General features: G+C 39.0%; 1 protein-coding gene across 1 annotated transcript in view; it reads right to left on the reverse strand.

The window, feature by feature from the left end:
* The window catches only part of LOC149237796 (kinesin-like protein KIN-14L), a 422,935-nt gene that overhangs the window by 337,820 nt on the left and 61,952 nt on the right, over nt 1-23,163 (reverse strand). The window contains exons 3-8 of the mRNA XM_089372799.1: nt 12,036-12,122; nt 11,646-11,816; nt 11,128-11,234; nt 3,304-3,432; nt 2,890-3,077; nt 2,456-2,617 (exon numbers count right to left, since the gene is read on the reverse strand). Of these exons, the coding sequence (XP_089228925.1) occupies nt 2,456-2,617; nt 2,890-3,077; nt 3,304-3,432; nt 11,128-11,234; nt 11,646-11,816; nt 12,036-12,122 (844 nt within the window). The remainder of the gene's footprint in view (nt 1-2,455; nt 2,618-2,889; nt 3,078-3,303; nt 3,433-11,127; nt 11,235-11,645; nt 11,817-12,035; nt 12,123-23,163) is intronic.

Consider the following 23,163-nt stretch of genomic DNA (forward strand, 5'->3'; position numbering starts at 1 on the left):
TTCGTGGTATCTATGTTCCACTTTTCTATAGTTAAATGCACTTAAATGTTTATTTAAAGTTAGCTATGTGAAAGTGGTAACTAGTCAGCATTTAAATTTTATGATCATTCAAAGCATTTGAGTTTTCTTGAAATTTAATTGTTGGAACATTGTTAGAACATTGCGCATTTATTGATTATCCCCCATTTGATAAAATTAATCTTTGCTTGGGTTATTTGATGATAAATGATTGCTTTACAAGGTTCATATTTCTGCAACATTTCATAAATAATCATTTAAACATCAACTCCATAAGGCACTGGTACATTAATTTCTAAAATCAATCAGGTGCTTGCAGTGTCTCCCAACCCAACTGGTCTACAGTTGGTCTTCCTTTATCCCGTAGGGTCTACCCCCCTTAACCTCGTGAGACGGATTAAACGGAGAGATCGGGGATCAGGGTGACAGCCCCCGGTCTAAGCATTGTTGCGCTACCCAGACAATCTGTGCGACAACAGGCTGTAACTTATGAAAAGACAATATGGTGACAAAGCATTGAAGGGAATTGGATCCCTCTAGAAGCTCGGATCACAGTGGCAACAAGTCTAAGGCTCGGATCACAGTGACAGCAAGACTATAGCTAAGATCACAGTGATAGTAATATCAGTGAAGTGGACATAATCACAGTATAGATGCTGATCTGTAGTACTTCTGTCTCTGTGCTATATCAAGTGCAAGTAACGCATTATTGATGACATAATAGTTCGTGGTTGGTAACACTATTGTATTATCTCTGTGATAAGGGCTCGTGAAGGAAATAGTGTTGTCAAGGCGGTGATGAAGATAATGATAAGAAGAAGAGGACTTGTGTCTTGGTCTTGGAGTGGCTAATAGGTCAAGGGTCTTGGTCATGGTATTCGTCAATTGAAATCTCTATAAGAAGAATTTGTGCGGGTTTTCCTCTCAAAGAGTGAGAGGTTTTGGCCCTGGCTTATAGCCTATATGCTGTGTCTCTTGTCTATTTATGCTCATGCATTGGTTACTGTTTGATGAAGAAAACCGCTAATAATCTAACATGAAGAAGATCCTAATCTAAACAAGTAAAAAGCATTCACAAGCAGTCACTAATGGAAGAAAAATCACCTAATGCTAATGCCCTAGGTTTCCCAACATGTTAGGCCTTCAAAGTAACATTGCAACTTGTTGGAAATAATATGCCAAGAATGCCAAATCCTAGAGAAAAATCATTGAGCTTGCCCAAACACATCACAAACTGAAAGGTCTACCGTCTGCCAATGCTCAATGAATAAGTGACTATCAAGATTCTAGTTCTACAAATAATACCTAGCTAGTAGCTAGTAATCGGCATGGTGCATCTCCACTTTGCTGCCAAAACAGCTCCTGGGTTCATATCTCCATTAAGCCAAAGCTTTATTTTCTCTGAAAAGGGTGCATACACAACAGGACACAAGACAAAGGCATTTGGCAGACCCCCTCTGCCACGTAGCCCAATGGAACTTCCTGAGGATCACTTTCACTTTTTGTATCTTGCTATGGATGGGAACAGACAAGATGATTAACACACATACATGGCTGCCAGGATTCTGTCAAAAATACTGACTTTCCTAGTGATGGAAACTGCAATGGACCCATTTTGTTACTTTTCTACTAGGTCCTAGGACCCACCTGCATTGTTCAACTGGTCAAATCTCTTTGCCAAAGGGAAGCCCCGGTACCTAGTGATATGTCCTAGTTGAACAGTCTTATATGTCCTAGTTGAACAGTCTTACACCTTCTTGGGAGTTATCATGGATAATCATCTTGTGTAATAATGATAACCTCTTTTTCCACCACATAAAATTTTCCCTTGCTGCCCAGGCAAAGGTGAGGAGGCATTTCAAGAATCCTTCAACTATTTCATAGGACTAGATCTGGAGTAAGCACCAAGCCATGAACAAAGGGTGCATTGAGTAATTGAAAGCCTCCTGCTAGTGATATACATCTGATCTGCCCCTGCATCCCAGTAAATAGCCAATTGTACCCACTACAAATAGGGCGAAACAGGGCATCCCTTTATGATAATCTTAAAAGTTGAATATTAGGACAAACGGCAGTTTTATTTAAGGAGTCTGAACATTCAAAAAAATAAAAAAGACCTAAAGGGCTCTGTAATTAAACATTTATTAAGTTTCTCATTTTCTTAATAAAATAAGTGTTTACATATGAGATAATGAGAAGAATATAATGTAAGTCATATACTACAAACTCAATTATTCTTAAGCACAAACTTTTGGCAAGCAATTAACAGTTGTTGTTGAGATGTTAAGACAACAGGCATTTATGTAGGGAGCAAATCGATTAATATATTCATTTGTGAGTGCTAACTTCCTTTGGTGTATGTAGGGATGTTTGTATTCCAGGGTAATGGTTTTAGCAAAACTGAAAGGAAAAAAAAAACATTTTCAAAGCTACTTACGCAGACAATGATTTATTTGCATGGAGCAACTCTTTGAGGCAGTCCCCATTAGCTTCCTCCTTAGGCAAACACTCAATTCTAGCTAAATCAACCAGTGAAAGCTTGCTATATTGGCACTCCCCAGTGAGGCTGCTAGACAATTGTATATGAATTGTAACAACCCTGAAAATAAGAGAAATGAAAGTATTACATCAGGATATGTTTTAAACATGTAACATAGAGCTTAAGACTTTGACGACTGAGCAACCTTTCAAGAACCAAAATAGAAAGGCAGAAGCAATATTAAAAGGAGGATGAGATGATTTAAAAATACATGTCTACCCTCCAAACAATTTTCCTCTAAATTTTATAGCATTTAGTATTTGAAAGCTTTTGTTTGATAATAGTTTCAAAGAGAGTGTTGTGACACAGCTTGTTGCACGAAGGCAACATACAAATGAGAATAGCTGCATTCTTCAACATTCATGGCGTCTATTCCTGGGTTTTGTATTCCCAATTTTAGCACACTCAAAAAGTCAGTTGGATTTTCAACTTTTTCCTGTACAAGTTCAACAGAAAACTCTGTTGGACCCATACATATTTTTGAGGGATTTTCACTGGTGTTGGAAAGCAAATCATGAACCTGCATACATGTCCAAACTTGAAATAAGTCACGTGTATGCAAAGCATCTATGACAAGAATGTATTAAATCTGCAATGTATATATACTAAAGTGCTGAATCATAAGCGTGAAACTTACACTCTTGGTTGACAAAAATTAACAAGAAAGAACAGGTAATTAAATAAGGAAATTATAGACCATCAGATATCTGATGTTATAATCATTTCAAACATATGCAGTAACAAACCTCCTCATTGTGGAGCTCAAACATTGAAACATGGAAGTCGATTTTAGAAGAATATGCGTTAGCATTAGAAAAATCGAATAGCTCCTCAAACACCCTAAAATAAAGTCCGCGGTCATGGCTTGAACCTTCCTGCACAATACCAAAGCCAGTCCATATAACAGCATTTCTCAAGATTCAGCCAAATGATCACAACATAAAGGGATTCAATAAGGATTATGTTCAGCCAATTGAATATACAAAGTCAATTCAGTTGCCTTACAAAGAAATCAATTGAAAATATGCAAAAACTTGGGATTGCCCAAATTGTCAAAGAACAGGAACACATGAATTAAACAAGCTACTAAGGAAAAGTATTCAATTTCAGGCCAAAAGCATATGAAATTATACATAATCTAGTTGTAACATGTTAAAGGTATTAAGATTGTAGAACACATGTTTTGCAAAATCATCGATGTTTATTTCTTGCCAGTAGAGACCCGCCAAATTATAGTTTTAAACTTGGAATCGGTCAAGGGTCAACTTAGGCTCAGATTTACTTGGAGTCTTGGACCAATCTGATTTCAATGACTCAGTCCACTAAAAATACATAAAATAATGAAATTTTAATGAACATATTTGTTTTAAGAATTCTGAATCATTATAGAAAAAATTTGCAAAGTCTGCTCATGAATATAGCATGTAAGGGTGTTATGTCCCCATTTTTATTCTTCTTCATAGTACAGCCAGGGTAGATTTCTAGGTCAATTGAGCAAGTTTATGTCATCAAGGGTCCCGATGGAGTGTTGAGGAGTTTTTATGGGATTTGATGGCATTCGCTTGGCATATTCCATCATCCGCACAGTTTGCCTTTCATTCCGTCGCATTCCGACAACTTTCCAAAATCAGCATTATTATTGGGCATAACTTAATTAATTATGCTCGAGGTGGCATTCCAGGGAGATTAATTGATGGAACACCTCAGCGTAATAGTTTGTTGGAGAGACATAGATTGCAAAGACGATGGACCCATGAAAATAAAAGCAGAGGCACTCATGAGAATACTGGAACAAAGGATGATTCTTGTTACTGAGGGGCAGGACCAGCTAAGGTGGGGCAACAATAAAAAAGGCATCTTTAATATCAAAGAGGCTAAAGGTATTCTCTTGGAGCTGGAGTCCCAGGCTCAGGACAGAATTTGGCTGAACCTATGGAGACATCAAGGGTGGATGAAGATCAAACTCTTCATGTGGCTGGTGTATCACAAAAAGATCTTGACTTGGGACAACATCCGGAAAAGGGGTTTCCTAGGGCCTTCCAGATGCCAGCTCTGTGAAGCCCAAGAGGAGACCATGGAACATCTTCTCAATAGCTGCACTTTCACTTCTAGGTTATGGGACACATTTGCCACCATTTTCCAAAAAACGGATAGGGACAAAGAGAGTATCATCAATACCTGAGCAATTGGAGAAGAAATTTTTCAAACAATGAAGTTCTTAACTATGTTTGGGCTCTCATGCCAAGCTTCATTATATGGAACGTCTGGAAGGAAAGAAACAAGAGAATTTTCAAAAATAAAAAGAATCCTTCTCTTAGCCTGTTTGAGCAGGTCTTAAAACAACTTAAGGAAACGATTGGCACCACAGTGAGAAATCTTCCCAATAATCCTCCCTCAGAGGCTGATAAGGAAATTCTCAGGCAGTTGGATATGCAAAGGATCATCCCACAAGCCCTGAATAGGAAAGTTTTCCTAAAGGAAACTGAAAAGGAGTTCTGGCATCCTCCCCCGAGAGGTTTTTTGAAATACAATATAGATGGAGCTTCAAAAGGTAATCCGGGATCTGCAGGTTTTGGAGGGGTTCTGCGAGATGAAGATGGGAGTATTTTATCTCTCTTCCATGGTCATTTAGGAAAAGCTACCAATAATATGGCGGAACTAATGGCTCTGGAGCAATGTTTAGATTATCTACAACAAGACAATTGCTTAAATGTGGTGATAGAAGCGGATTCTGAGTTAGTCATTAACTCGATCAAAAGAATCAGTTGTGGAACAGAGCCAGAGAAAGTCTCTAATCACTGGAGATTAATCCAAGTCTTTCAAAGAATTCAGGGTCACCTTCAGGGACTACGTACGGTAAAATTCAACCACGTGTGCAGAAAGGCCAATAAGCTAGCGGATATACTGGCAAACCAAGGGGTAAACTGTAAGGAACGCTCTGTTTCAATGGGATGGCAAGTAGTGCCTCAGGGTAGTCTGAAAATTCTCTGTCACACTCAAGCAGAAGAGGATAGAGAAGTGTATAGAAACAAAACTACAAAAGCAAGATAGCTATGATTTGGCCTCTGCATGTTTCCCTAATTTTGGTCGAGCAGGTCTCTGGTAAGAGGCAGGCATCGAATGGTCTCAGCAACACAAGTAATTCCATCTTCAAAATTCCGTGGGGTATTGTGGAAGGAATTCTCAGGTTAATGGGTGTTAAGTACAGGTTCAGTTTCGGGTTCAGGAACCTGAGCTTGTTGACGAAGGAAGGGTATCAGGGCTTCTCCGGCGGCAGCAGTATTCCTTTTTCCACTCTTCAGAAGACAAAACCTCTCATTGAGGGGTATTTGCTTGATCGCTCTCCTCTCAAGCAGGAAGTGGATTTCGCGATGTGGGAGCGATCCCATACTGCTTCTGACACGTGGTGGGGGGTCGGTATGGTAAACCACCCTCATCGCATGCTAAAGATCGTCACCATAAAGCAGTGCGATATCGCCAGCATCCGTCGGATCTCAGGGTTTGGATCAACGATCAGGAATGATCGTGCTATTTTGTGGGACCCGATCTTAAGTTATACGATGGTGTTATTTCATTTCAAGTACGATGGCAGTGTTATCTTCCGTGCTATTCTCGCTTCAAGCATGGATCTGGTTGATTTCGGGCGAACTTCCTGCACGAGGGTTATCCCCCCCGGTGGACCCGAAATCCTTCTTTGGTGGTCTATATTTTCTCATCGGGTTCGTTTCCCAAATTAAAGTGGGTGCATGTTTCTGTTCCAAGATGAAGCCTTGTCCGTCAGATTGCTGAAGGAGGATGGTACGGTTTTGGCAATTGTTAATAATCTGAAGGACTAGTAGTTTTGTTGGTGGGCCCTTGGCTTAGTTGAGAGCTTAGGCTCGGTACCCAAAACTTTGGGCGGCTAGTTAACTCTAGGGCCCGCATCTTTTTTGGGTATATTGTAATTTATGTAATCTATTTTTACCAATTCTTTTGAATAGAAGGACCGACTCTCGCTTAAGCAAAAAAAAAAACTTCTTTTTTGTATTTAGAATAAAGGACCCTAGAGTTTCCATCTAAGTTGCACGAAACGGGGAAACGGGGAAGCGAAACGAAACGCGGAAGCGAAACGAAACGCGACCTCCCCAAATTTTGGAAACGGGGAAACGCAAATATATATAATAATATATATATATATATATATATTAAAAACATTTAAAAATTATTAATATATATATGTGCAATCATAAAGCATTAATGATACATTTACTTAAACATTTTAACATTAAGATTAAGATTAAATGGTTTCTAGAACAGCTTAGAAACCCTAAAAAAATTTACAAACTAATTAGAAAAAAAGAAAAATTAAAAAACAAGTGATTTTTTGGAGGAAACGGGGCCCGTACGGCCGGAAACGCGTTTCCAGGCCGTACGGTACGCGGAAACGCGTTTCCGTTTCGTTTCCGTACGGAAACGGACCCTACCCCTGCGTTTCCTGCAACTTAGGTTTCCATCCAGGGTGAGCCCAAAACAATGTCACCTAGATCACTCCATAGAGATTGAACAGAGAATTGTGATATAAAAGTATAATCGCCAATGTTTAATTGTAATTCGGTTATGTCATATTGTTTTCTACCCAAGCAGTCTAAACTCTCAATTATGTTAGACTCCAGAATCACCAATTGGTTAGCAAGGTTAGAGTTTATATAATTTTTCCCTTCAGTGGGAGAGATAGAAATAATAACATATTTTCCTGCAAGAGTCCCTTTAATTCTGAATAGCACTGGAGCAGCGCAACGTGAGGTTCCAAAAAATCTTCCTTCCTTTAGTTTCGAACTAGATGCCATTTTGCTGAGATGAACTTTCTTCAAATTCACCCTTTTTAACTATATATTTTCCTTGATAATTTTAACTATTTTTTTAAATAACTCTGAACTCCCACTTCTTTTTTGTTTTAATTTTAAATTATATTCAAACTTCCTTTATATTTAAGAGTAGAGGATTATACTTCCTAACCCTTTTTTTTAATTTAATCCTTAATAACAACACCCTTATAACTTTTTCAAAAATGTTGTAAACTCTTTACCCTTGCTCACAAATTAAGGAAATGTGTTATGAGGATTTAATTTGTCGGAACTACACGTATGAACCCCTTGTCCCTTCCGTGAACGGTCACGACTGCATCTAATAATTTTTTGAGTTTATGATTTGTAGATTTGAGTTTTGCTCTATTCTAGCTTTTAGTCAATTTCTCTTGAACAATAATTGTATGTGTATTGTGGCATAAAATGCGGTGGCTGACTATCAACGATCGAGCAGTGACGGTGGAAGCGTGTGTGTACAGTGGCAGACATCCACAGAAATGGCAACAGCCACAAATGGCATAGGTATGCCAAGGAAGAGCGAGCAGCAACAGTGTTGCACGAAGGCTATAAACATAGCAAATAGAGAGGATGGAATATGGTGGTAGTCTGTAGTTGCGGATAGGGTCGGGCTCCAATGGCAGTGGATGTCGGTGGCTAGAGGGGTTGTCGGTGGAATGGGACCGTTGATGGTGTGGTTTGTGGGTGCTTGGGATGGACCCTTCGACGATGTTGGTGGCAGTGTAGGGATTAGGTTGACCACATGCGAATTGTAGTTGGGGTTTTTTTTTTAATATAATTTTTTTATTTTATTTTTAATACAATTTTTTTATTTTTATTTTTTTAATAACTTTTTTTAATTTTATTTTTATATAACTTTTTAATTTTTTTAATATTATTTTTTTTTTTTTATGATATTTTTTATATATGATTTTTTATTTTATTTTTTTATTTATGATATTTTTTATATATGATTTTTTTATTTTTTATTATTATTATTATTAAAATATATATATATATATATATATATATATATATTTAATGGGCAAAGTCCAATTGGCGAAAATGGAGAAACTCCACAAACATGTAGCGAAATGCTTCAATAGCAATGAAGTTGACGAATTTCGACGGTCAAAGACCTGGATCGAAGAATGTGCTCTGTGCAGCGGTGGAGCGGCCAGAGGATTGAACCGCTCTGATACCAAATGAAGCAAACAAAGTTCGTTCTTCAAATTAATTACTCCAGAAGATTTGGAATATAAAGATATCCATGAGGATACAAATATTATATATTAAATGTATGAAGAATGATTCAAATGATAGCAAGAGGTCTGCTTATATACATGCAAGTGCCTCTTCAACCTAATTACTAATTAACTAGGCAATATCAATTATTATCATTGACATTATTTCCTATATATTTATTCATAACATAGGCAGATCAGGCAGGGCCAAGTTTGTTGGTCTAATTGGAGACTTGACAAGAGGGTAGTTTGACCAGATTCGACCATCGTATTGTTGTTTAGTTTGACCATCATATTTGACTAGAATAATTAGGTGTGTCTCTTGTTTAACTAAAGAATTTCTCTAAGGAAAAGGTTGTTGGGTTTTCCCCCCCAAGTGGGTCTTCCCAGGGCAAATCTTGTGTTGTCTTTGTGCATTGTGATCTCTACTTTCCTACTACTTTTATGGTTGAATTCCTTAAGTGTAATTGCTTAATCATAATCTGAAAGTGCTAAAAGAATATCTATATCATTAGAAGTAATTTTCAGTTTTCAGAAATTTGTGCTTGTTATCTATTGCACTTGAAAATTCAACATTAAGCACCAGGAAGAATCAAAAAGAAACCAAAATGCAAATCTCACTGCTTAAAAGATATGGAATTAAGATGGATCTATGCTAGTTTATCTTATCATTATATATATTTCTACGTTATGTAACTAATGGGCAGCTTTTTATTTTCCTTTTATATTACAAACTTCAACCTAAGTCACATGACACGAGGACACGAGACACGGAGGACACGTAAATACGAGGTATTCAATACGAAACGCAGCGACCTGGAAACAGGACACGGGGGACACGTTTTATATATATTTAATAAAAATATATATATATATATATATAGATATATATATATACCGAAATATAGTTTTTTATCCATATTAAATTGCAGGTTGCAGCTTATCTAATCAAATTAAAATATAATTACTTCTCAAAGTTCATAGTTCACTTTAAAAAAATAAATAGAATCAAAATTTACAACTTACAAGCACATAAGAAACTAAGTAGTAACTTAGTAAGTACTTACTACTAATTATAAATTTAGAACTTAGATATTAAAACCATAAAATGCAGATTTTCCATTAAGTCATCAAAATCAAAATGTATCACTGTTCAGTGTTTAAGGCTAAAACTTATTCTGACATTAGAAAGGGAACAAAGATTAACACATTTACAGGTCTTCAGTGATTCCCTCCTAATTATAATATGGATGAGGAAGGAGTATGTACTATGTAACAAGAAACTTCACTTTGCAAACTCTCTTTGATAAGACACGGGCATTAGAAGCAACTTTTTCATATATCACATTCAAGCACGTCTACAGGGAGTGAAATTAGGAAGCTGATGGTGGACTATCAAAGGATGGACTGAACCTCGCCAGAGGAGAACGGATTATAATGGACAAACAAGATCATCATATCTCTGTTTACTCCTGTGCAACTTTTTTAAAGCCTTTTTATATTTTCATACTGCGGAACTTAATGTAATATTCTGACTTTTAGATGTATAAGGACACTGTCGTTTTTGCTTTTGAGGGCCAGCGGCCTATGCTCGGACCAGATACTTATCTCTGATAATATCCTTTTCTGTCAATGTCATTGGATGATATACTCCTGATCAGCATGAAGGAACATTACCATGTAAAAATGTAGAATCTAAAACCATGTTTTTTTTTCAATACGTATTCAAAACATCGAAATACGTTAGGGCAACGTATTCTATGTACAAAATACGCGTATTCAAAATTTATGACACGAATGGAAAACGTCGAATACGTATTCGATTTTTATGACACGTTAAAAATCGTATTGGACACGTATTAGGGCCGTTTTCGTGTCCAATACGTAAAATACGGGACACGGGACCCTAGGGGACATGTCCTGTGACTTAGACTTCAACATTATTATTTTATTCTTTACATTATGGACCTCAACATATTTTTCATTTTGGTTTAATTGTTACACACACAAGAATATACACATCTCATCCATATTGGACAGTAGAGTGGACAGCACTTTTCTCAATTCAATTATCTTTACTCCATAATAAAAGCATCTCACATCATGTGTCATTGTCTCATCATTATTGTTTTACTATTATCAAAGTCTCTAGAATTCCTGTTTGGCAGAAACAAAGTCGATGTTTTACAATTTTAAGCGCCATTAGCATTCTACTATTCTAGTCATTGAATTTATTTCATCCTTCAACAGAAGATCAAGACTAAAATGAGAATATTCTCTCACAATACAACAAAGAAAAAATCCCTGTTATTCCTGAGATTCGGTTCATATAGAACATTAAACTGACCAGTCAATGGACAGAAATCTATTGATTTCCAATGATGTTATTTGTTTAAGAAATATATTTATTTAGTAAACGTTATTACATCAATGGTGGATATTGACAAACTATACAAATGTTGATTTCAGAGAGAGAGAAACACACCATTGTATATGTTTTCCCAGAGCCCATTTGGCCATAAGCAAATACAGAGACGTTGTATCCATCAAAAGCAGACCGTACTAAAGGCTGAACATCTTGAAAGAAATCCCCTGCATCCGTTACAAAACATCTGATGGTCATACTTATTACATGATCTTTATTCTTCCACAAAAACAGTTAGATTCATTATTGAACGGCTTCAGTAGTTGAGTTTTCTTCACAAACAGCATTGTTTCATTTGTATTCCCTGTATATTGCCAGTTACTTGTACAGTACATAGAAGTTACTTCGGTACAAGTCCTTGGAATCAAATTAGTTTCTTCTTAAAACCCAATCTTACTAATTTCTGTAATAATCATATTGCAAGTGGAATTTACTTTACCAGGGCACCTTAATATTAAACAAGGCTCATAATGCAAGAGCTGATTCCTTAAGTCCAATGATAAATGAAAGGGAAGTCCCTAACCAGTCCTGAAATCGACAGAACTTTAGATGGTAAACAAAAATTTATCGTTGATTACCTTCGCCAACATGAGGTCCATAAACTCTGTCAAATTCAAAATCCTTTTTAGAACTTGTAACAGGATCACCACCAAGATTTATACGTATCGTAAAATCATCAGGAAATTCTATTGCTGGTACACCCTCATCCTCAAACAGAGGGCGAACACAGCAAAATACCCTTATATTTCCTGCAATGATCTAACACATAATTAAAAGATCCGTACATTCATTTCTCAACCAGAAAAAGAACATAAGCTACAATCATGGACTGTAAAATACTATTCCTGCATAAGAAGAAAGGTAATGACCCAAAATTATTGATTTGAAATGAAACATGTAAATTGATTAATTAGCCCTAAAAATGTTAGACAGAAGAGTTCATAACATGTCCTGTCAATAATTATTACCTTTTATAGTTACTAATTCATTAAATAGTTTCTTCCTTTCTGAGACCAATGAAGCGATTCTGGCCTCAGTTTCTAGAGCAATCTGATCTGCAAGCATGAAACAACTTAAATCACAGGGCTGACAACATGAATGCCAAAAAAGAGAAAAGCAATTCTTCCAATAATGAATGAGTTCAGAAAATTGCATAAAGAAAAACATAATAATATAAATTTATAGTGCACAGTGCATTTACAAGTGAAAACAAGAATTCCATTTAAATACCAAAGCAGTTAAAATGAATGATCATTATTTACAAACTTTATTATAAAGGGAAACACAACACTACATCTAATATAAAATTATTATTTTTTTCCAAGAAACACAGGCGCTATTTTCGTGAGAGCTATAGAGACTTTCCATTAATACTTGACTAACACAAGGCCATGAAGCAGTCGCCATGCTACATACAAAGGTAAATAATGTGATATGCCATCTCAAATGCCACATGCTCGTATTTAAGCCACAAAAGGACCCAAATTGCAAAGGGTCTACATTGTAAAATTGAAATTGAACTTTGCTTTAATGTGTTAAATTTCCTTTACCCCAGGAAACAGGAAAAATATTTCCTGGTAATTCCTTGCTGTAAATTAAATTAAATTGCAGATTACTGAATAAATTGCATAGCTGAATTTTTAACAGTGAATAAAATCAAAAATCAATAGAAGCAAAATGAGCAAATCTTACACATGCACCCACAGAAATTTCTGCCCTTCAAATCTGTTATTCATTCATTAAATATCTCAGCATACAAGGGCTCACTTACTAAAAAATGACCCTCTAAGGAAAAATACAAGCTGCCGCAATTTTTTGAAAATTAATTGTCCCAAGTTCTAGCTTGAGTGGTTGGGAGCACAGTTTGTTCTCCCTCCACCCAGGTTCAATACCTGCAAGGGGACATGTTGGCCCATTGTATTAAGGCTAAAAGGGTAGACTACCCCACTACAAAGGATGTCTCGGTCCTTCTAAGTCATAAGTTACCTATTTGGCCCTAGCTTGCAGGATGCTGGCACTAGCCTAGGGGTTATAGTGGCAGCCACCAAATTTGAACATGGGCCTCGCCAAGGTAATCCCAATGAGTTACTGATTCCCCGAGATCTTTAAAAAAAAAAATCTGAAAATTAATTGGGCACCTGTACGACCTGTACAGTCCTCAAAAATTCATGGAACAATCCTCCACCTTGCTCTGATCTGCTGTAAATCTTGTACAGACTATGCATGGCCTGCACAATGCTGCCGCTCCCTGGCTCGTTCGTGTGATCTGCCTCACATATCATGTAAGAGTTGTCATTTGCTGCTGCTCTGTATGATCCACATTGGTGTCTTTTCACCTGCAAAACTTGGTGTATGGCTGTGAGGGGGGCTGATCTCTCCTGCTGCAATTTTTCTGCTTGTTGTCTTCTCTCCTCCAGAACTTGCACACTTGGATGAAAGTCCTTCTTCACCCAATCACTGACATCCTCACTATCTCACTATGTCTTGTGCTCACTTTTGTTGTGTCTTCCTCCTTCACCTAGCCTTGCTTTTATAAGCTTGAGTTGTTGACTGAATCCATAACCCTAATCTCCAAAGTGATTAATGGTTGAGATTAGATCTCACCTCACTTGAGATCAATGGTTAGGATTCATCTAATTCACTAATGCAAAAACCTTTGCATTTCATTAGATTAAACTCACATTTTTCTTATAAAACACTTAATTTAATTATTCCATTAAATAAAGTAATTTTGCTAAGGTTCAAGGCTTTGGATGACTTCCACGCATCTAGACACTTAGACGTATACAAAAGGACCAGTCTGATGCTACAATCATCAACACTACATCTTAGCAAAGAAGGTACGTCTCAAAGAGCCACATGGAACCAGCTTTCCCTTCAGTCCTGGCACAATGTCCCATGCATCATCCTTCACCATGGTATTCCTCCAAAGTTCCTGGTCTATTGTCTCATAGATGATGTTACTTATCAATGCCATGTAGTTCGAAAACCTCTTCGAAAGACTTGTCTCCCTAAGTGTGCTCCTAAAAGCCTCAACATGCTCCTAAGCATCCCTCAATGTCTCCTCAAACCACTTGGGTCTCCTAACAGAACTAGAAGAAGCTATTAACTCCTCCCCACCTAAAGGTTGACTCCCTAAGCTAAAAGTCTCTAAACATTGTTCTCCCTTTGGAGCCCCTCATCCTCTATCACCATGTTGGAATTTCTAAGTCTGACACGTTAGAAACCCTTCATGCTCTTTACTGATTTATTCCTACCTACTTGCTTTGTTAATTAACAGGTTATTTACCATGTAAATACTGGAAATAAATACAAGTACATGCTCAACACATTACATATCATCAACTGAAGGAAATAGAAGCAAGCACACAAGTGACACCATTGTTTTTGGACTAATGTCCCCAGAAAAACCCAATGTGGGAAAACCGATGCTACTATCTGAGGGTTTGATTTATTAAGCAGTTTCAGAATACAATCTAGGTGCCAAATCCAGCTCACCCAACAGAGAAAAATCTCAACAGTAGTACCTCTCTACTCGAAAGCAGATATTCCAGTTGAAACCCCGGATAAACACTCTGGCAGCTCCACAGCTCCAATCTGCCCCACGAAACCCTAGCGTCAGCCTCTAGGGACAGCGTCAACCTCTCTCTGGCCCAACATTAGTCCAGCGTCACTCTGGCTTGGCATACGTCAGCCTCTGGTGGCACTGCATTAGCCCTTTGGCCCTCTGTGTCACCCACGCTAACCCTATGAGGCTCTGTGTGAGCCCTGGCTGCCTCTGCGTGAGCCCTGGCTACCTCTGCGTGAACCCCTGGCTACTTCTGCGTCCCTCTCTCCGGCTACTGCGCGGATCCTCCTGGTAATATCTCTGCCTCTTTGCTTCTATATTCACTGCCCCTCAGCTGCAACTCTGATCACTCTCTCAACTTTCTCCACAAACCTAGCCCCAGAAAGTCGAAATCTTGATCTCTTGGTGTGTTCTCCAAGTGACCTTCAAGCCTCCTCTTATACTTTTCTCGTTGACAAATCAGTGGCCGATATTAAGTCCCTAATCAACGGCTAAGATTAGATCTGGCTTGATCCATGACTTTTGGACCATTCTAACACAGTTTTATATTAATTCACATTAATATTTTATTTTCCCTAAGTTTAGACTTAGGGACTCAATTAAAAATATTAATTATTTTAATATCTCCCAAATTGTTTAGAATCTACCCAAACCCTTTCTGGGTATTGGAGATCTCATGTGCCTTAGCCTCTCCATCGATTTTCGTGGCTAGAGCACATCCGATGCTACCCCAAATCAACACATCGTTGGTGGCAACTCATGAGACTTCCTAGATACCAAGTTCTACTCGAACTTAACATCTCTCCTCACAACTATCTTCTTTTGCACCGGTATGAAGAGACTATAAGTTTTTGAGGTCTTGTTGCATCCCACAAATATATCATTCTCTCCCAAAGGCTCCATCGTTGTCCTCTTCTCCACGGGAACATGGGTGTATATTAGACAACCAAATATCCTCAAATGTCATATCTCTAGTTTCACCCCAATGAATGCCTCCCCAGGAGTCATGTTCCCCAGTGTCTTGTGAGGACTCTTATTTTGCACATATGGTGTTGTGTTACATGCCTCTGCCAAGAGGAACATAGGCAAATCTTGGTCATATATCATAGCCTTGGCAAAACCAATGATGGACCAATTCTTTCTCTCTACAACCCCATTTTGTTGAGGGTTGTATGAGATTGCCATCTCCCTTTTGATCCCTGCCTCCTTGCAAAACCCTGTAAGTCAATGGAGGTCTACTCACCCCCATTATTCAACCTCAAGACCTTGATCCTCTTCTTTGTATGGTTCTCACTTGGGCCTTGAACTCCCAAAATCAACTAAAGGCCTTATCGTTGGTCTTCACAAAGAAGATCCAAGTTTTCCTAGAAATCTCATCAATGAAAGTCACATGTTACAATGCACTACACAACCCCATTATTCAACCTCGAGACCTTGATCCTCTTCTCTATCTGGTTCTCCACTTGGTCCTTGAACTCCCAAAATCAACTGAAGACCTTATCATTGGTCTTCATAAAGATCCCAGTTTTCCTTGAATCTCATCAATGAAAGTCACATGGTATAATGCACTAATGTCACTAACATCGATCCAATCACATCTAATTGTATAGTATCCAAGATCCTCCTGGACCTACTTTCGTTGCTTGGAAAAGAAGCCTTGCATTCTTGCCAAGTGGACACCCTATGTTAAAATTGGCAACTAGGGCCAAACTCCACATGGGTCATCTTATTTATGACAGCAGATATTTTTCTTGGATTCCTCTCTCCGAGAGGTGTAGGATTGATCTAAAGATCATCCCATTCTAACATGTACAAATGAAGTTATGAATTTATTTTGATTATGGACAAATTGTCAAGGTCGGCCAACAAACTCATGTAGGCTCAGAAGCCCAACAGTCACGTCTATTCATCCTCAACATTTGCCTATAAATACATGATGCCTCCTCCTCATTTGGACACACTTCACTTCTCACACATCTCTCTCTCCTCACATGATTGGGTACGGATTTCTGGGCAGCCTCTCCACACGTGCGAAGAAGAAGATAGTCATTTTCTGTTTTGGGCATTAACCAGCGTTGACTGAATTTCAGGAAGGGTTTTGACCTATTTGACTATGTTCTTGGGAGGGAAATCTCTATTTGGGCACAAAAATCGAGGCATTCCATATTGTTTGACCAGCGTTGACTGCAGAGAATTGACCGCAGGTTTGACTTCTGCATTGACCAAGTTAGACTCTGATTTTCGGGACTGTTTTGGGCTGATTAGACTTGCTGTTGGAGGCCGAAACTTGACTGGGTTTGACTAAGCTGAATTGAGGAAGAAAATCTGCCCTGTTGACCAGCGTTGACTTTTCTCATTAGGGCTCTTTTGTTGTTGTTATAAATTATCAGACTTTGTAAATTGTACTATCTCTCTCTGTTGAACTATTGAAGACTAAAAGAAGATTTGATCAAGGGTTCCCCACATTGGGGTTTGTCCCTGGCTGGTGCCACATCTTGTGTCCTCTTGTCTTGGCTTGTCTTCTACTATTTATGTTTATGTTCTATCAGCATTTTACTTACATGTTTATGTGATTGCTAAACTGAAATTGATATTGGGCTCACAAAGAAATTGAAGTAAAATTGCTCTAAAGCATAGAACATACCATTGTTGCCTAAAATTAACCCCTTATAAACATGCAATGTTGCTCAATACTGAATTATGGAAAACTAGTGACAATCTCCCACAAGATCACCAATGCCCTGTAGTGCAAGTGTCCCATCCTCCTATGCATACCTCACACAAGTTATCATTGTCATGCACCAGTGACTAAACAAGCTTATCATTCAACCTATATAAGTTTCCCCCTCTAAAATCGAATGCTATTGTTGTGTCAAGGCCATAATCCTTTCAACAAATGAGCAATTTCCCATTCTTGAACATTACTAAAAATCCCTTGTCCTCCATAACTGATATTAAGAGCAAGTTATTCTTCAATCTTGGTACATTGCACATGTCCTTGACCTCTAATGTTCTGCCTAACTCTCCCTTCACTACATACTTGGCATCATCACCAAGCTCCACATGAATCCCTAAGACTTACTCCATCAAACTGCTAAACAACTCATGTGCTTTTGTCATATGGGATGATGCACCATGGTCCAAGTACTAAGCACTCCTAGTGATGGTGTTGATAGAAAGGCAAGAGACTAATGACAATTCCTTCTCGAACTTTGCTGCAAACTCATTTAGTTGTGTCGCTAATGATGTTGTGGTCTACTGCAACTTCCCCTTCCCCTCCTTCTCCAAACCCTATGATGCATGGTGCCCATTCTTGTGGCAAAGTCTTTCTTCTTCCCTGGCTAAAAGGTTGCCCCCTCATTGGTACCCTTGGAACCCTTCCCTTTGCCCTTCTTGGCCTAACTGACTAGGGATAGGTTCTCCTCTCCATTTCCTTGCCTATTGGCCTTAGACTCTTGTCAATCCTCCTCCTTGATGCAATAATCCCAAAGTCTCTCCTAATTGAGAAGTTTCTCCCAAGTGGAAAATCCCTTGACAAATGGTTCCCATGGCTTGGTGAAACCATTCAATGAGTTCTACATCCTCCTCTATCTCCCCAATGCAAGTTCATCACATATTTTTGTGATCCTCATGAAGTAGCTAGTAATGTTATCAAAGTTCAAACCTTGACATATACACAGATCTAAGCTTGATCCTCAAGATTATCTTCTTGTTCGTGTTGTCACTCTAGAACGGGTCCACTAGAACCTTGAACATCTCTCTAGTTGATTGCTTTTTTGCCAAGTGAGGGATTAAATGATCCTTCACGGCATCCATTATCACTCTCTGCTCTTATGTCCTTTTCATGAGCTTCCTTAAGTGTTGCATCTAACAATGCAAGAACAACCTTTTCTATAATCTCCTAAAGGTCATGCTCCTTCAAAAGCAAGGTTACCCTTACCTTCCAAGACAAGAAATTAAATACTCCATCTAACCCATCTTCAAGCCAAAGACTAGTTGTTGCCATTTCTAGATTTGACAAAAAGTTGTTGTGTGCTTATTCCTTCAAGCACCCACAAGAATAAAAAATATTGTTGGTTTATAAATTTGCTAAGATCTCCTCGCATATCCGATAGATCTACTGCAAAATTCTGTGGATTTGTGTTTTAGTCCTTTAAAACACCCACAAAAATTTAATTTCTACCAAAACCTTGATAGGTACGACCTCCCTCTGTCCAATTGAAGTATGGCCTCCACCAATCCCACTATTGACTAATCTATGCAGAGCTTTGAAATCGGGCTCCTCTCATAGTGTGAGCTCTGATACCATTTCAAATTCCCTTAAACCCCAATCAACATGAAAAATATTTCCTAGTAATTCCTTCTTGTAAAGCAAGTTAAACTCCAAAATTACTGAATAAATTGCACAATTGGGATTTTAACAATAAATAAAATCAAAACTCAGCAAAAGGAAAATGATCCAATCTCCCACATGCACGTATAGAAAATTTTTCCCTTCAAATTTATTGTTCATTAATTAAATATCTCAACGTATAGGGGCTCCCTTACTGGAAAAGGGCCCTTTAAGGAAAAATACAAGTTGCAACAATTTTCTAAAAAATAGTTGGGCATCTATATGATATATCGCTTGTACAACCCTCAGAAACTCCCAAAACAACCCTCTCCCTTGTTGATCTAATGTACAACCTATACGAACTATGTGCAGCTTGTTTTACGGCCAGCACATGCAGCCTGTAGTGCAACCCGTCTACCACTGCTACTACTTGGTTTGCTCATGCGACCTACCTCACATGTCATACTCACATATAAGTGTTGTTCATTGTTGCAAACCTTCACGAGCGTACTTTCACCTAGGAAACTAGTTGTATAGCTGCATGAAGGGTTGATCTCTCCTACTACAATTTTTGTATTTGTTGTCATCTCTCCTCTAGAGCCTTCACACTTGGATGAAAGTCCTTCACCAATTATTGATATCCTCACTATCTCATGGTGTCTTGTGTTGACTGTTCTCATGTCTTCCTCCTTCACCTAGCCTTGCTTTTATAAGTTTGTGTTTGACCTAATCCATAACCCTAATCTCCGAAGTGATTAACAATTGAGATTAAATCTCACCTCACTTGAGATCAATGGCCAAGATTCATCTAATTCACTAGCGCAAATAACCTTTACATTTCATTAGATTAAATTCATGTTTGCATTTCATGTTGCTTTTGTACTTATTTTTCAAATAACCAGGCTATGTTTGGTAATATTTTTTATCATTTTCTTCCAACTCTTGTACAATACAGAAATCCATTTATATTTGTTGATCCAAGGGGATGTTGGTGGCCACCCGCCTATCCCACTTGGACCACCACAACTGTCTCTTTCAGTTTTTCAGTTTCCTTAATTGTAGCACAGTTTACTATTTTTAGCAATTTTCTGGGTCCTAAACTTCCGGAGCCATTTTGAGGCCCTAAACGACATTTTTTTGGCAATCTACCACCAGCGATTTTCTAATAAAATTGTATTTTCCGTCGTAGTCCTCAGAGAGATCTTTCCAACAGGGTATCATGCACGTCAAACGGAGATAATATGACCAAGTCACGACCCCGAGAAGTTGGCTATCCAACTAACCCCAATGGGGCCCATAAACTCTTGGTGTTACATCTCCTCGGGTTAGGGTTTTGGTTGTTTAGGGTTTGTTCTTATTGTTCAATAATAAAAAGGCCTTTGAGCCTCATTGTAACGCAGTTCAGAGGCATGTAGCCACCACATATCTCCTCAAAGATAAGCTACCATCGCCCGAGCTAGTTTATTTCCATTTCTGTTTGTAAGCATATTTCAGTATTTTACATTAATGAAATGAAGTATTATTTATGTTGCATCTCTGTATTTATGGTTATCTCTGTAATTTGTTGCGTTCTTGTTTAAATCCGGATCAATGGTATCAGAGTGGTCTGCTCTTTCTCTATTTTTCTTTGCATGTCCCCAACGAGGTCGGGATATAAAGAGTTAGGGCTCGATTTGGTCGAACCTTTTCAAGATCAGCCTCGCAAATCTCGACAGCCTCCCATGGCGGATGAAAAGAAAGACGAGGGGGCATGAGATCCTATCAAAATCTTGCTCGAAGAAGCCCTCGAGCGACAACGGAACGCAATGATGGACAACTTTGCCTAGATCCTTGAGCGGCTACCCAGGGGCGACACATTTAAAAGCTACTCTGGAAACACCACACCCTTTAAGGTACAAGTTAACTTTGAAATCCCCATATTCAAGGGTCAGATAGATGCAGATGTCGTAGATAAATGGTTAAATCTGCTAGAAGGGTATTTTTCTGTTCATGATTTTTCCAGCTGGGAAAAGATTACTTTTGCTCTTCTCAAAGAAGCCCCCACATCAAGGACTGGTGGGAAACCTACTTCGAGCAAAAAGATGAAAGTACGAACTCATTGTTTTCAACCACTCCCACTTGGAATTCATTTTGGGACACAATCAAGGAGCAGTACTACTCTGTCAAGAGCAAAACCAGGGACAAAGCCAAGACGGTGTGACCAAAGGCAACCTGTCGAAGCCATAAGAAAAGAACAACACCACAAAGTCAAAGAAGGACACAAGAAAGTGGTGCGAGTTCCATAAGAGCCCCACTCACAACACAAGTGAGTGTCGGACCAAGCAATTGCTAGTGGCCGAGTTGAAGGCTTCAAAATCAGATGCATGTTCCGACCCTGAGTCAAAACCCGACAAGAGGAATGACAAAGGGAAGCAGATCATTGATGCAGAGCCCAACGCCACTGATGCCACCGCTAAGATCTAGAAGAATAAGCCCGAAGATCCAGAAGAGGGTGAGCGTCTTTTCCACTCACAAATGTGGGTGAAGGGTTCGCCACTGCAATTCATTATTGAAAATGGGAGCCAAAAGAACCTCATTTCCGCAGAGGTTGTGAAGCGGCTGGGACTACCGACCATACCACACCCAAAACCGTATAGCATCGGGTGGCTTCACCAACGACGAGATCTCCAAGTCTGCCAGCAATTTCGCCTTCCCTACAGCATCAAGCCCTTCACAAATGAGGTATTGTGTGATGTTGCACCTCTTGATGTTTGTGATGTATTATTAGGCCAACCATACTTTTGGAAGCGACATGTTGTGTATGAGTCAAGGCCTCGCGTTGTTATTATTTATTTGTGTAATACATTATACAGGATACTGGAGGTAGCCCCACCTACCGCCACTTCTTTGATCTCTGCTAAGAAAAGCAGTAAGATCATCTCCCGGACTAGGAAATTTATTTTCTTTCTAGTTCGCTCTCAAAGTAAGGGGAAGATCATAGCCACATCCATGGCCCTTGGGAAGGGTTCCTCCACGCAGCAGAAGCAGGTGGATACGATCATGAAAGGATACAGGGACATCTTCTCCTCACCGACAAGGGTACCGTTACACTGTTAGGTCAAGCATTCGTTCGATCTGACTCTCGGAGCACCTCTACCCAACAAGCCGATATATCACTGCTCCCTTGTGAAAAATGCCAAGTACAAGCAGCGACATGATTAGCATTGGGTGCCACACAAGTTTCAAGTGGGCAACAAAGTCTGGTTGCATTTGCAGAAAGAACGCCTTACAAGAGCCCATCAGAAGCTCAGACCACTCCAATATGGTCCTTACACCATTAACAAGGTTGTGGGAAACAATGCTTTGGAGCACAGCATTCCCCCATTCCTTAGCTTGCACCGAGTGTTCAATGTGGACCACCCTCGACCATGCTTCCCACCATTACTGGACACATCAAAGATTGCAGAACAACTCACCAAGGACCAAGTTCAACAGAAGTTTCCCCATCTCATGGAGGCACTCAACGCAATGGGGACCATTGCTTCCTAAGGGGGGAGGAATGATCTAGGTGGATGTTGGTGGCCACCTGCCTATCCCACTTGGACCCCCACAACTGTCTCTTTCAGTTTTTCAGTTTCCTTAATTGTAGCACAGTTTACTATTTTTAGCAGTTTTTCGGGTCCTAAACTTCCGGAGCCGTTTTGAGGCCCTAAACGACATTTTTTTGGCAATCTACCGCCAGCGACTAGCAAAATCATCTTTTACGTCGTAGTCCTCGAAGAGATCTTTCCAACGGAGTATCATGCGCGTCAAACGGAGATAATATGACCAAGTCACGACCCCGGGAAGTTGGTTGTCCAACTAACCTCAACAGGGCCTATAAGCTCTTGGTGTTACATCTCCTCGGGTTAGGGTTTTGGTTGTTGAGAGTTTGCTCTTATTGTTCAATAATAAAAAGGCCCTTTAGCCTCATTGCAACGCAGTTCAGAGGCATGTAACCACCACATCTCTCCTCAGAGATAAGCTACCATCGTCGGAGCCAGTTTATTTCCATTTCTGTTTGTAAGCATATTTCAGTGTTTTACATTAATGAAATGAAGTATTATTTCTGTTGCATCTCTGTATTTATGGTCATCTCTGTAATTTGTTGCGTTCCAGTTTAAATCCAGATCATTTGTGGTCCTTCATCTTAATAATATCATGCATCAACACTCAA

The sequence above is a fragment of the Pinus tabuliformis genome, chromosome 8, assembly GCF_031772625.1.
Source record: "Pinus tabuliformis cultivar Carrire ecotype Pingquan chromosome 8, CPIR1, whole genome shotgun sequence".
NCBI lineage: Eukaryota > Viridiplantae > Streptophyta > Pinopsida > Pinales > Pinaceae > Pinus > Pinus tabuliformis.